At 41.5% G+C, this 14,734-nt stretch overlaps 2 protein-coding genes across 2 annotated transcripts in view; one reads left to right on the top strand and one right to left on the bottom strand.

The window, feature by feature from the left end:
• Window positions 1–14,734, top strand: part of kcnn3 (potassium intermediate/small conductance calcium-activated channel, subfamily N, member 3) — a 62,624-nt gene that overhangs the window by 19,236 nt on the left and 28,654 nt on the right. The gene's annotated exons all lie outside the window — the stretch shown is intronic.
• On the bottom strand, window positions 6,591–7,869 carry LOC146659137 (uncharacterized). Its single transcript, XM_085424128.1, has one exon. It carries the CDS (start codon window positions 7,867–7,869, stop codon window positions 7,141–7,143), a length of 729 nt encoding a protein of 242 aa, XP_085280254.1. The 3' UTR covers window positions 6,591–7,140.

Below are 14,734 nucleotides of genomic sequence, written 5' to 3' on the forward strand. Positions count from 1 at the left end.
GCATGCAATTGCTTTGGTTGCTAGGAGACTGATGCAGTTGCCCATAGTTTGTATGGAAGATATCAACTTGTCTGCAAATGATTCGCTAACAGTAGTTAGCACACTTTCTGTGCAAACACTTGCAAACTACACATTTTACTAATTGTGAAACTGATGCAAACTGGAAACAGAGAAAGTAAAAGTAAAAGCTGCCCCTTTTCAAACATGTTGGTTTCAGCAGTAAGGCACAATTTTTAATTTGAAGATGAATTGTCTTTGTATCCAGTAAGTAAATGGCTTCTGCATTAGCCTTATGCCATATGGGTGACTTACAAGTGAGCTAAACCAGCGCTATCAGATTTCTTACGTTTCAGTATTGCTAGCTGGTTAGTTGGCAAGTGTTTGCAGCGTCAACGTCTTCCATGCAAACTACAGCCGATAATGGCAGTCTACCTTAAACCAAAGCAAATGCAAGGAGGTTTTTAATGCAGCATCATCTTCACAATCAATTTCTCCCAGCAACAGCGAGCAACCTCTAGCAACCGCACACCAACTAGGGGTAATACATATTTTTGTGATCAGATTTTCTAAAACATTCCATTAAGAGTCAAACCAAAGTTGAGGAAACCTGAAATAATCGTAACTTTTCCTCAAATGTTTGACCAGAAACGCTGCATATAGAAACACAACTAAAGCATAGTTAAACTTTAAATAAACAAATGTCGACGTGAAAGCCTTAAATTCCAGGTTTTTCTGGTCTAGAAGTAATAATACTTCCTGGAACAGAGCCTTTCTCAGCATTATATCATGTAGAGCTCATGACGTGTCTGCCTGCTCCTGGTGCCTCGCGAACTAGAGCAGCCACAAAAAATTAAGGATGATTAAATATTGATTGTGTGTATCTCCTGTTTAGAAATGTTACAATGACTGATGCTGACTACCGTTTTGAACCTTAGGGTGTGTTTTGTCTTTCCACTTCTCCATCGACTCAGTCACTCATCCTGCGTTTGCTACAAAGTGAACTTATAGAGAACAATTGCTGACAGCTGCTGCTACATTATTTACACTCCACTTGATGTAATGCTGCCACATAACTATACAGCAGATATTTATAATTATATCAGTCACATAAACAAACTATAGAACGGCACGTGTACTTGAGGCCTCAAAGCGCAGCTGTTTTTCGAAAAGTACATGTTGGAATTGACATATTTCTTCACAACACAAAAGAAAAATTTATAACACAAACCTCTCTACAGGTAAACTTTATTTACAAAGTGAACTGTTTCAACCTACACAAACACAGTGGAGACTGCACCTGTACCAATATATAATAATCTTATAAATGATAAAATTATAAAAATAAAAGTGAATTGAGTACTCATTCAGAGCACTCACATGCAATAAAATAACACTTTTTATTTTAGTTCCATAGTTATAACCTGTGTGCAAATATATCTTTAGCTACTTAACTCATTTTAATAATCATTTTTGAAATCCTGATGCCCAGAAAGAGACGAACCACTGCAAAGGTTGAGACGGCTGAGAAGTGTTGTGCTTACCAGGCACTGATGACCAGTAACAAAATCTTTATTTCACTGCTGCTTTTGTTGCATCTAAGCAGAGGCAGATAGACCTAAAAAAACCAGCTCGCTCATTATATACTAGCAAACAACTCAAATACAGTCCTGTAATTTGGTATTGTGGCCGTCAATTCATTTTTTAATGTGTTTTAAAACCACAACTGGCCAGTTTGTACTACAGCTGGGGAATTATCAGCTAATCCGATCACTGGCTTACTTGCCTATTTAGCAAGGTGTACTATAATTCACTACAATGCTAAATGCGATGTTGATCTTTTTTTCTAGAAAAATAGGCTTAGATGTGTGTACCTGCTTGAGATACTGAGCAGCTCTCTCTTCAGTGTGCTTTTCGTTAATGTAGAAAATGAGGCCCTTGATTATGGGTGACTTGGATAAAAGTTTCTTTGTACACTCATCACAAATGGTGAAGTTAGCTTCAGAGGGCAAAACGGCTTTTATATGAGACTGTAAACAAGTTTATTTCCACTGTTAAACTGAACATTTTCACAGTAGATGAGTCAGTGCCATTGAATGGATCTTTTTCCCATAAATTTGTGATTTTTTTTTTCTGTAAACTTGCAGGACTTTTCTAAGATGTAAAACTTTTCAAGTGTTCTCTCATAAATTTTTAGTTCTTTCTTGTAAATTTGCATGGGTTTTATTTGTGGGGTTTACTCCTAAATATGTCTTTGTTTTGTTTTTTCAAAACAAAATGTAATTAAAACAGGAATTAGAATATAAAGTGTGTCATTAGAGTGAGAGGTAGCAGTTTATTTTCTTGTAGTTTTTTTTGTATGCATACAAATGTGCTTAAATGTTGAGATGCATCCACTAAATGCATGCTAGTTATGCTGGCTGCTCAAGGCTGCCTGTTTGCTTAGATGCATGTCAACATAAAGTGTGCCTGTGTGCCTCTGCCTTTTATTGTTGGATGGTTCAAACACACACACACACACACACACACGCACACACACACACACGAGAAGTAATGCTGTGCAAAATGAAAGGTATTGTTCAATAAAGATCTCATTTTCAGATTATGACACACTCTGCCGGTGCATTTTGTCCAGCATGTAACAGGATATTACAAGTACACACACACACACACACACACACACACACACACACACACACACACACACACACACACACACACACACCCACACACACAGACTCATTCATGCACACAATAACCAGCAACATTAAAACTGCCAAAACAGCTGCAGCCCATCAGAGGACTGGCACAGGACCACTCAGGGTGTACTGTGATATCTGGCACTGGGATGTTGGCAGCACATCCTTTGGGTCCTGTGGGTTGCAGGGTGGGGCATTCATTGATCGGGCTTGGTCCTGCTCATCTCCCAGACTGGAGCTACTGGACAACACCTCGGGCTCTTCTTTAGTAATTTTTGGGGTGTGGTGAGGTGTATTTAGAAACCACCGAGTGTGCGCTTGTGCTAATGTTTAGGTACACTTCAAAGTAACATCCAGATGAATGCCACCATCCAAGGAACATAACAAAGTGATAAGTGTCATTCATCAGTGGTTTACTGTTATGGCTGATCAGTGTTCAGAGTAGCTGCAGAGTCACTTGAGAGCAGGAAACTGTTTTGGGTTTAACTGGTGGTTATTATTCCACATTCATCCCCCTCACTTTCTTTTACTGCTCTCTGTTCATTTGTTCCTGTGTAAGTCTTTATTCTGCATTTCTGTTTACCACCATTAAGATGTTTCTCTTTGCCTTTCTTTCTTCCTTCCTCCTGCTTTTCCGTCATTATCACATTAGATCTATCTCCCTCCTTCTCTACTGAGCCTCAATCCAATTTTGTTGTTAAGTTACATATCCTCCTTCTCCCAGACAGCTCTCCTCCCTTGTTACACAGCATTCAGCTTCTCACCTATTCACCCTTCTCCTGCTGTACTTTAACACTCATCCACATTTATCTTCTTCTTTTATCTTGCCCCCTTTTCACAGTGTGTTTCGCTGCATCTTTCCTCCCTGCCTTCCTCTTTTGGAAGTTTCTCTCGTCTTCCTCCTCTTTCTGTCTTGTCTAATCTGTCAGGGGACAGCCCAAAGTAATTGTGCTCAGCATGAAACAAGGAAAAACAATCCATCTTGACTGCAGTGCAGCTCATCGGTAATCATCACAGATTACAAATATTTCCCCTTATTCGCAGCCATCAAAGGGGAAAAAAAATAGCTCTGACAGTAATAATCTTGTTGGCGAAAAGTGATAATTAATAAAATGAAGCAAGGCCACATTGTCAGCCAAATATAATGGGTGGTTTAATAGAGACCAGGATCACCTCAGTACTTGAGTCTGTTTTGATTAAGTGGTGATTTTTGTTATAAATATCCTCTACTTCGAAATACAGCTCTGCGGAGCTCAAACTGATTGTGACGACTGTATATATAATTTTAGACCATAATCATTTGTCGGTAGCACTTTATAATGTCACACTATTAAGCATTAGTAAGCTATTAGCAAGCACCTCATATCATTACTCCTCCTTAGTATTATTATTAGTAACTTTTGATATGTTTATCCATCTTTTACTGTTGCACCCTGTACACCTATAACTGCTAGTAATAATATAACTGTAAATACTAAGGAGGACTGATGCTAAATAAATGATGAAATAAGCACTTGCTTATACCTTAATAGGGCTAATAGTTAGACAATAAATAAAAGCGCTACCAATTTGTCTTTTTTTGTTTTTTTTGCTTGTACATTGCTTTAAACCTCAGAAAACCTTCGCCAAAGTCTTATTACTTAATCATGGGCATACTCTATGGTTGCAACCACTGCATACTGTAATTCTAATCATGTGACATTTGCTTCCAAAAATTGGTAATTTCACTAAAATCTGTTAGTGATTTGTTTGAAAAAATGATCTGTTCATTGAGATTGGTTAATTCTCTCCAACAACAAAAAGAGGAGTTTATTGTCACAACAAACTCAAAGTTACAGTCAAAAAATTACAGCTACGTGAAAAAAGAAAGGCCATATGCAGTCCTGCTGCTGCAGTGGTCCAGCCAAAGTTCAGGCCTTAACCCAACCGAAATGCTGCGGCGTGACCTTAAAAGTGCTGCGCATAAACAAATGCCTCCAAACTTCAATGAACTGAAGCAATATTGTAAAGAAGAGTGGGCCAAAACTCCTCCACAACAATGTGAGAGACCGATAGAGTCGTACAGAAAATGATTACATCAAGTTATTTTGCTAAAGGTGGTTCTACAAGCTACTGATTTATGAGGTGCGCTCAGTTTTCACAGCGCTGCACAGAATCCTGCGAAAACTTTCTTTTTTGCATGAATGTATATTGAAACTGGGGGGAAATGAGTAACAGTAACTCAGGAGGCTCAGATTTACACTGGGAGTAACCAGAACGGACAAGATTAGAAATGGGTATGTCAGTGCTCAGGTCGAGTTTGATGGGATAGTTAGAGAGCCGAGGCTGAGATGGACACGTGTAGAGGAGGGGCAGTGGATATACTGGAAAAAGAATGCTGAAGATGGAGTTTTCAGGCAGGAGGAAAAGATGAAGACAACAGAGGAGGTTTATGGATGTAGTGAGGGAGGGCACACAGAGGGTGGTGTGACGGAGAATGTAGGGATGGAGATGGAGAAGGAGGCAGATGAGCTGCTGTGTCGGCCCCTAAAGGGAGTAACAGGAAGAAGAAGACTGAATGACTTAAGTTGCCTGCTTAGCTAATTGATTCGTTATTTCAGTGTTTCGTTCAGCTGGAGCACTGGTTGGCATCTGGGTGCCGGCAGAAATAAAATAGGGGTAAGTAGGAGTTCAAGATTCAGTGTTAAGTGAAGCAGAAGTGTTTGTGTGTGTGCGTGTTGTCACTTTTGGCTTCACAGTGAAAAGTGACAGTGAAAAGAGACAAGGAGCTGACATGAGAAATGTTTGATTTGTCAGAACATTTTGTGCTCTGTCAGCTGAGCCCCGCTGACATTCCTGGGTTTGCTTCTTTTATTTTTAATTCAGCAAACTGGAATGCTACAATACCGTCCCCCTCCAAAAAAGACAAATACAAACTTTCACAAGATGCTCCTGTTGTAACTTTGATTTTCATTACTTCACTGTATGTTTAGATGCAGTCATTGGAGTACAAATTGGCCTGTTCACCAAAACTGCCAAACTGCTAAAATACCCAAATGTTCCAATAACATTCCAGAATTATTTCCCAGATTGCTGTTGGTTTTCACAAAAACCTTCTGTCTTATGTTTTCTCGGTTGTTATTACACACTTTATTGAGCTTGTGCACCTCAGAAATCCCCTTTTAAACCTTTAAAAATAAACAAAGAAGCATCTTAGTCTTCTTTGAATTATTAATTTTAGAAGATTTCTAAAGCTAATTCGTGAATTGTTTTTGCAGCACAGATGGGTTTGAGACCTTCAGTATTAGAGCGTGCGAACTGTATTTGAATGTCTACATTCTGTTTTATTTATTTAAAATTCCTGACAGATGCTGGTTTAATCTTTAACATTAGTAAATTATATTAAGCTTTTACTAATTATAGACTTATAGAAGAAACTGCCTTCATTGATAAAATAATACGGGATAAATAAGGCTGTGTTTTTACCCTATATTTTTTTTTTATCCACGATGCTGCATTAATCTGAGTCCTTATGTCACAAAAACCTACAAATTGCTGAAATGTTGATATGATCCTCGAAAAACGTGCAAATCTGTACAGTTTTCTCCTTATTTTCCTCAGTGAGGAATAATAAAGTCTCTTCTTGTTCTGATAATGTCTCTGCAAAAATCTACACTTCTCAAGTGCTCTTTCAGGTGCTCATTGGTACCTCTTGCCTGATATTTCCAACTCCACTGTATGATTTGCATCAGAGCACAAGAATCAGAATCAGAATCAGAATACTTTATTCATCCCGAGGGAAATTAGGGGTTACAGCAGGCAGCACGCTAATGGCGCATGCGCACTCACAAAGGAACCTTCTGACCAACTTTACACAAACATCACATTGGGCAGACATGTCAGAAGGTAGGCTGATAGGAAAAAAACAACGAAAATACACTACATGAGGTAAGAGGAGGAGAAAAAAAACTCCACTCAGACTGAGCTCCTAGTGGGAGAACAGTTTGATAAAAGAAAAAACACCTCAGCACAAAAGCACATGACTATCAATACACCATAGAAACACGAGACAAGCAACAGGGCGGGTAAAGGGTAAGAGAGAGCCGGCGTAGACAGCGCATCCGGTCCTGCAGCATCTGTGCTGGTCCAGTTGACTGCTATCATCCCCGGTAGGGCACAAGCATCGAAGGCGTTGGAAAGGGAGGGGGATGAGTGAGTGCTTATCAGTGTAAGTGTGTGTGTGTGCGTGTCCATAGTCTGGCTGAGACAGTGTCCTTCGGCCTATCAGGCTAAGTAAACAGTCCTCCAGCCAATCCAGGTGTCCTTCATGGGGCGGGAAGAATAGTCATCACACAGTCGTTATCAGGGAGTTGTTTTGGTGGGCTCCAGCCTTGGGCCTGCAGCTGGGGCCGTGGTGTCCAAATGTTGAATATTGTTGATTTCTCCTTTGTGAGCAGCTCGAATTCTAGCACTCCGAGGCTGGTCTCTCGATCTCCCGTTGAAGAGCTGCGAGCCTCCCCATGATGGTATCAAACTTCTGTTCCGTGGTGTTGTCAGTCTTTTGATTCTGAGACCTCACAACTGCAGTGATCCGTTCCGCGATGTTTTCCAACTGTCGCTCAAGGGTCTCATTTTGAGCAGGCCTCTCTCTGATGTTTCCCCTCATACGCTCAATGGTGTTGTTTTGAGCCTTCACAGCAGCTGTAAGCGTCTCCAAGGTGTTGACCATATTACGTTCGTTGTGAGAGGTCGCACCTCGTCCCGTCGCTTCGAATCCAGCGGGCAGCCTTGTGGGGGTTTGAACAGCCGGTTCCGCTTTCTTATTTCTCTGATAAACCAGGGCTAAGCCAACGCCGATCAGCATGAACCCTGTTATCATGGTTCCGAATAGGTAGATATCTTCAGCGTCCTCGATCGACAGTCCCGCCAGGCACACGGTCCTCCAGTTCTGCCACCCGTCCATCGTGTAACCGGCAGGGAAAGTCCCTCCAGGGCACTCAGGCTCTCCCGAGCCCCGACTTCTCGTTGAGAAAAGGGTGTCAATAGCACTCAGAGACCAGTTGATCAAATAATTCTCTTTTAGGTTTAGAGAACGACAGGACTGCAAGTGGCCATCAGACCCTGCTGCATGGGGCTTGTTGAAGAAGTGATGACATTTTACCAGAGAGCCGTCTGGAACAAATACTTTGAGCATCTAATGGAGCAGTTTATTCCTTCCAGTTCCAGTTCAGATGCCTGCTGGGTAGTATTGCATTAACAGCTGTGATGCGTGTTTTTTGTTGTTTGTTTTCCTTTTTGGGGTCTTTTTTGTCTTTGTAGTAGTTTTAAGACTTCTTTAGAGGGTTAGTGCACAGATTTAGCTTCTCCTGCATTTGTCAGAAAAGCATGAAACTGTCCACAGGTCATTTTTGCAAATTGTGTTATGGCCTATAGTTACATTTTAATGTTAAGTGACCTTCAGTGGATGAGGGAAAAGTGCATGTTAAATGTGTGCTGGGTACTCTGCAAGTTACCACCCTGGAAATGTTTTTCTCCATTTGAACCTACATCGTGATGCCTAAATCTGGTCAAAAGTCAAATGTGTGCATACTTTTCTTTTTGTATTTTGAGCAACACTTACTGTACATGTGTGCTTCAATTACGGGGAGGAGGAACATATAAGATTGTTTAGTTTAAATAAACAATCATATATGTTGTTGTATTTCTGTCATTTTGGTTCCAAATGAATCTGTGTGAGGTCTGTTTATTTGCCTGAATTGATGTGATCCCAGTCAGTGGCTACATAAGCATGTGCTATCATAACCAGCGTTGCTGTCATTACTCCAAGAAAAGTGATGTATTACACATTACTTGTTACTTTTATAAAAATGAATGCAGTACATGACTTAATCCCTCACCAGAGAAAGTAAATTGTTAGTCAATTTGTTACGTTACTTCCTCATTACTCTTTAACAGGAATTCAAATGCATTTTCACACAACCACCACAGGAATCCCAATCCTAATCAGGACACACGGTCTGTCTTTAAGTGCATCCATCTGAACACAAAGCAGTTGAAAACCAACCCAAAAAGACTGAATATGATTTGCACTGTGATTCTACTTTAGAAGCACGAATAGATAGAAATGAGGTCTACAAAGCTGCAATCTGACAGCTCATCACTGCCTTTGTTACCCATTGAAGATCAAGCTCTGGCTGCTGGCCTGGGGGTCAGTATACACTCAGATTTAACATGGTTCTTCACCACTTTATGTCAGCATGCTGCCCGTGCAGATGTTTGCAAAGAGCCAAAGCGGTGTTGTTTCTGTCCAGTTTGCACTTTACCATCGCGCACTTGTCTTTACTTGCAATAAAACTAAAAGTAATGGGGGGCAGGGTTCATATATCCACCCGTCACGCAGATAACTGAGGATCTTTTATAACAAAAGTAACAACATAATTCTGACTTTAATGTGTTTACTGAATTTAGTACGGTAACTCGTTAAATTACTGCATTACTGAAAAATGCAAAGGTATTATGGTGACTTCTTACAGCCGACACTGTTCATAATATCGACTCGTATATTGACTCGTATTAGTCGCCAGTTTCTGAAGACTGTGTGTTGTCAAAAGTTCCAAGTTGCTTCCGAGTTCACAGTTTATGTTTGGGAACTTGATATTGTTAAAAAGTAAGCAGGCATAAGGATGAATGATAAATTCAGCAAAATTGGGTAGTATTCAAATTAATTCCTGGGTTTCAAGGAGAATTTTAAGTGGCAGTCGACACCTTCCTGTGCACCCCTGCCTCTTGCACTTGCTTAAAGGTCCACATTCTGTTTTAAAACACCTGCTCTATTTGGCTAATGAGTAGAAAGATTTTGTTACCTACTGATCGCGGAGAAATATTCCCAAATGAATGTCACTATTTGAACCAACTCAATTACCAGAGCACTCTCCACTGAGCGAATGCCCATCAAAGGAAAACTTACTTTCCAGTTCTGACACTCTCCATCTTCTCTTTCTTTATCTGTTCACGTAGGTCCCTTCTTCCCTTTTGCCTTCGTAGAGTTTCCAGAGTTTCTCCAGTTGTTCTAACATCTGCTTTTTGGCAGTTGCTGTTATTTTCCAACTTGATTTTGTGACCAGTGGTAGTTGCAGAACTTAGAAGTGGGGGTTAGAGAGAATCAATCTAGGTGCTGATGTTGTCGTTATTTTATAATAACAATCAACATTGTGCAGTCATGTGCTGGAAGTAATATTTGACAGGATAGTGTACAGATAATGTGCATTATCATGTCAGTTATTATCCTGTGAGTACAGGATTAGAAAAGAGCATATCAGAGGGACAGCTCAGGCTGGAGCTTGGAGACAAAAGGCTGAGCTGGTTTGGACATGGACAGGAAGGATCGTGGATGTATTGGACAAAGGGTGTTAAAGATGGAGCTGCGAGGCAGGAGGAAAAGAGGAAACTCTCAGAGGAGGTGAAAAGGGGTTGGTGTGACAGAGGAGGATGCTTGGAATAGGTGAGATGGAGGCAGATGATCCGCTGTGGTGACACCCACAGGAAGCAGCCAAAAGAAGAATCATTTCGTCATTTTCTTGCACGCATAACAGAAAGCTCCGTTTATTGTGCTTGCTATCTGAAACACCTGTCTGATTACTGAAGAGTGAAGTGTATCAAAAACGCAAAACAACCAGGGTTTGGCCTCTTTGGCCTTCAGCATGAAAATCAACACTGTCCAATAATCTAACCATAGTTAATTTGTCATCCTTGACAATACGTTTCTTTAATGAATGATTTCTATTTTTGATGATTGAGGTTGAACTTGCTTTTGTTTAACTGTAACCAGATAAAGTCAGTAAACAGACTATAGAAGATTTTTATCCCAGTGTTGTGGTTATTGAGCGTCAGCATCACCACACACCTTTAGTATAAATTTAATAGATGCATGAGTATGGATAGAAATAATGGAGCATTACTGGAGATTTATGTACAGTAGCATTAGTCTAGCCAGTGATGAATTTTTAAAACCAAAGTTTGCAAGCATCCTTTGGCTGATTCGAAAGATAATGATAGATGATTTCAAAGGCTAAATGTTTGCTTAGAAAAAGAATATTTCAGAAAGTTTCACCTTATCTCAGCTGTGTTTGATGTGGCGTCCAGAGACTTCCATGTATTTGAAGTTCTGTTATGTGATTCACTCTGATAACTCACGAGTCGCCTCTGTTCTTCACAAACACACACACACGCACACGCACACACACACACATGCATCATTTTTTTAGCTCATAAACTTGAAAGAAATCCAGACGTGAAAGGCAAAAATTGAATTGTTGTTGAAATTAATCAAATAGAAACGCTAAGAGAGTGTGTGAGAAAGGGATGTTTCTCCAGTCCATTAGTGCACTTTAAGCATTACAGAGCTGTACTATTCAGTTACTTTTGGAGAATTTTAGAAGCAGTCCATTGATCAAGAAGACACGAGCTTGGCACTCACAGCTACTCAAATGCAGGCAGGATGGCATTAGGGTAATAAAGTGAGCAGCAGCCCTCCAAAAAGGCTGTGTCCTGTTATGTAAAGTGAAGTGCAGCCATAAGATGTCTAATAGTGGGACGGTTATTTTATGATGTCTTGCTCTCATTTTTGGCACAATGTACATTTGCCCTTGAAACTACAACCAAGAGGTAAACTATAGCATCCACTTTAGACTCGTAACACGCAGGAAGCATTTTGACCATTTACTTCTAGGAATTGTTAATTTATCACATGGGATTTGAAGCCTCTGGCCATTGCTCACATCTCAGTTTGTCTTTCGTGTATTCGCGCTGAGGAAATTCCTGGTCTCCAGACAACGCTGCTGGAAACCTCTCCTCACTCTCTCCCACTTACTGTTTTTAGACTGGTGGCAAACGAGGCAGCATCACACATGCACACATACCTTTCCTCATCTCTCGCACTTTCCAACACTTCCTTTTCACTTTGGTGAACCCTCTCCCCTTTGTTTCCTCTTTCATAGAAACAGCCACAGGGGTGTTCCCTCAGAGCTGCAATCACAGTCAGGGAAAGTGTGTTATCCTCTCTGAATATTCACGTATATCAGGGTGTGTGAATCTATTTTCTGCCTGTTCTAGGGATTTCCATGCTGTAGGACCCAGACATCCCCCCAGAGCTGTGACTGTGTGTAAGAGTATGTGTGCATGCTTTTTAGTGTACGCTCTATCATCATCTCCTTCAGTGATTAGGACTGTCTCTGCCCCAGACTGGGGTTTAGTCTTTTTTCACTCCCATGGGAAATGGAGACTTGAGGCTGATTTGCATGCAACTGTCTCTTTTTTCAGTCTTTGCTGCACTTTATAGGATCGTCTGGATGTGTGCATGTGCACGCGTATGCGTGCTTGTGTGCATGCGAGTGTGCAAAATTGTCCTTGCTTGCTCGCTTGGTAGGGTCTGACCAGTGCTGCATCTGGTTCCGTGATGAGAGACATCTGCAATCGGGGACTTAACCCGATTAGAGAGGTACGATGGCCTGGGGGGAGCAAGAAATGGTTGAGGCATAGTTGGATGGCTGAGAAGAAAAGATGGAGAGGTCACAAACTGACCAGCGGGCTACAGACGTAGCAGCTGGAGCAGGGAGTGCTTTAGGTGGAGAGTGTCCTGTCAGACCTCACACCTTCACCTGTGGAGAAATCTCAGTCTATCTTTGGTGCTGTCATTTTTGCACATTTCTCCTTTTCCTTTTTATCCCCGTTGTCTTTTGCTGTCAGGCTTATTTTTTTCCTCTTCCTTTAACCTCCTTCTGTCCTGTCTGCTTTCCATTATATTCTTTGCCCCTTGCCCTCAGCCTGTAATGGCACAGACTTTAAATTTATCTATTTTCTCTTCATCCTCATCATTGTTACCAGGCGCTTTATGGTTTTTTTTCACTCTCTTCCTGTCTTTTTTGTCTCCTGATGGCTGTGCACACATGCATACACTTTTCCCACACTCTCTTCCCTCATCCTTTCCCTCTGTCTTGGTCATGTGGGGGCAGTGGCACTCACTCATTCCAATTGACAGATTACTTTCCTAATGGAATTTAATTATTTATCCCTTCCTCATGGCGATTTAGCCAGGAAAAGACCGACAGCAGCAGCAGCAGTGTGCGGGAGGACAGGGCAGAAGGGGAAGGCGAGGAGGGGGGGGAGAGAAAGAGAGGAAGGGAGAGGTGCTCATTTCCTCCTGTGGCAAGAAACTGGATCACCTCCGTTTTGATTTGGAGAAATGTCATTCAGCGAGAAAGGGAACAGGAGTGAGGGATGGTGAAAGAAAAATGGAGGCAGAAAGACGCCAAGAAACACAAATTCATACAGAGGGAGAAAAGAATGAATGACAGGTGGCTTGTGGGCAAAACGTGTGAGTATGAATGAATATACATACATTTTACTGCATGGATAACACTCATGTGAACACGGAAGACCTGTTTTTATCACACAGGAGTTCATGACTTACACCGGATACTTATTCTAAACTTAAACACAACTATGATTACACAACTCCCAAACATGAGCCATAAACATTAAGTCTATTGCTCTAAATGGCTGGTGAGTCCCAATAATGTGACACTGTGAACAGATTTTTGTCACCTAAATCTGAGGGGTCACTCACACCCAAAACCATTGCGGGGAAGGTGGGTGCTAGACAACCTGTCTGTGCTTTCGTCTCTGTACCTCTTCACTCGCTGTCGTACACACCTCAGTCTCTTTTCTTGTGTCTCCTTTTTCCGTCTTCTTGCCGCGTCTCTCCCTTCCATCTTTTTGGCTCTCTCTCTCTCCCTCTCTCTCTCTCTCTCTCTCTCTCACACACACTGGGGATCCTAATTAAGCTTGGCTGCTCTTTGATGTTGTCGCCTTGGCAACAGTCACCATGACGAGGCTGGGTCTGCACACTCTCTCACCAACTTGCCCAGGCATACACAGATACACACAAGTACAGTGCACGCACACACACACACGCACATGCAAATACGCGCACGCACACATAGGCTGTGTGAGACCATTAAAGAGTACAGCCAGCGTTTGACCCTTGGTGCAAATGATAGCTTGCAAAATGGCTCAGGTGTGTGCGCAGGCTACATATGTGTGTATCTGTACACATGTAGTCAGCATGTGTGCATACATGTAATAGAAGTAGAACAACATGCAACCGACCGTGCTAGACGAAGGTGATGATTAATGTGGAGGTGCATGCATGTAGGTGGTTGAGAAAGCTTCAGTTCGGCTTCATCACGACAGTGACCAGGTGGCTGTGACACACATACAGCTGTCATGGCCGCTTGCTCTTTCATTTGACCTCTTGTTGTATTTGTTTTGTTTTCCTAAATAAATGTTGGTGTGGGCTAAAAGCCCTTGAGATGAATCATGTGGTAAAGAGCAATTGTTAGCACTGGCTGTTTCTCCAGGCAGTACATCAATTGGTAAACTCAGCTGACTTCCAGCGGGGGAGTTCCTCATTTCTCTCCCCATGCCCCGACCTTTCTCTTTAGTCTCTGCTTTCTGGTTCTCTCTCGCTCCTTAACCTTTTCTCCCCCCAGCAGTAATCTCTTTACAAATTTTACAATTGAGTCCTAGCATTTTGTTTTGAGAGGTGAAAAATGTATGCCAGTGCACTGCAAAATTCCAACTTATCCCAAATGCAGAGCTTCAAAAATGGTGCTTTCTTAAAAAAATATATTATTTTGCGTTAACAAAAATAATCCTCAAATAAGTCAAAAGTGTCTAAAGAACAAAGAGATTTTTTGCAGTGCCCTTTCTGACCTGATATTTCCTCATTCCTATCTTTATCTCTTCATTTCCTCTGCACTTCATCCATCTCTTTCCTCCTCCGCCTTCTCCTCTCATCAACCCCACCACCTCCTCCTCCCTAACCCCTAGCTCTTGTCAGCACCGTCTGGAGGACGGCCCCCGTAATGAAACCTGCTCTTACCACTTCCTTATAACGATGGCTTTGGTGACAATATCAAGTGTAACCACAGCAATTACAAACCCGAACGTCAACGTACGAGGAGGGAAAACCACAATTAAAGTGGCCTTCTTTATTAAAC

The sequence above is a fragment of the Rhamphochromis longiceps genome, linkage group LG11, assembly GCF_057381845.1.
Source record: "Rhamphochromis longiceps isolate RC_006_pf linkage group LG11, R_longiceps_female_GT1.1, whole genome shotgun sequence".
In the NCBI taxonomy this organism is placed as follows: Eukaryota; Metazoa; Chordata; class Actinopteri; order Cichliformes; family Cichlidae; genus Rhamphochromis; species Rhamphochromis longiceps.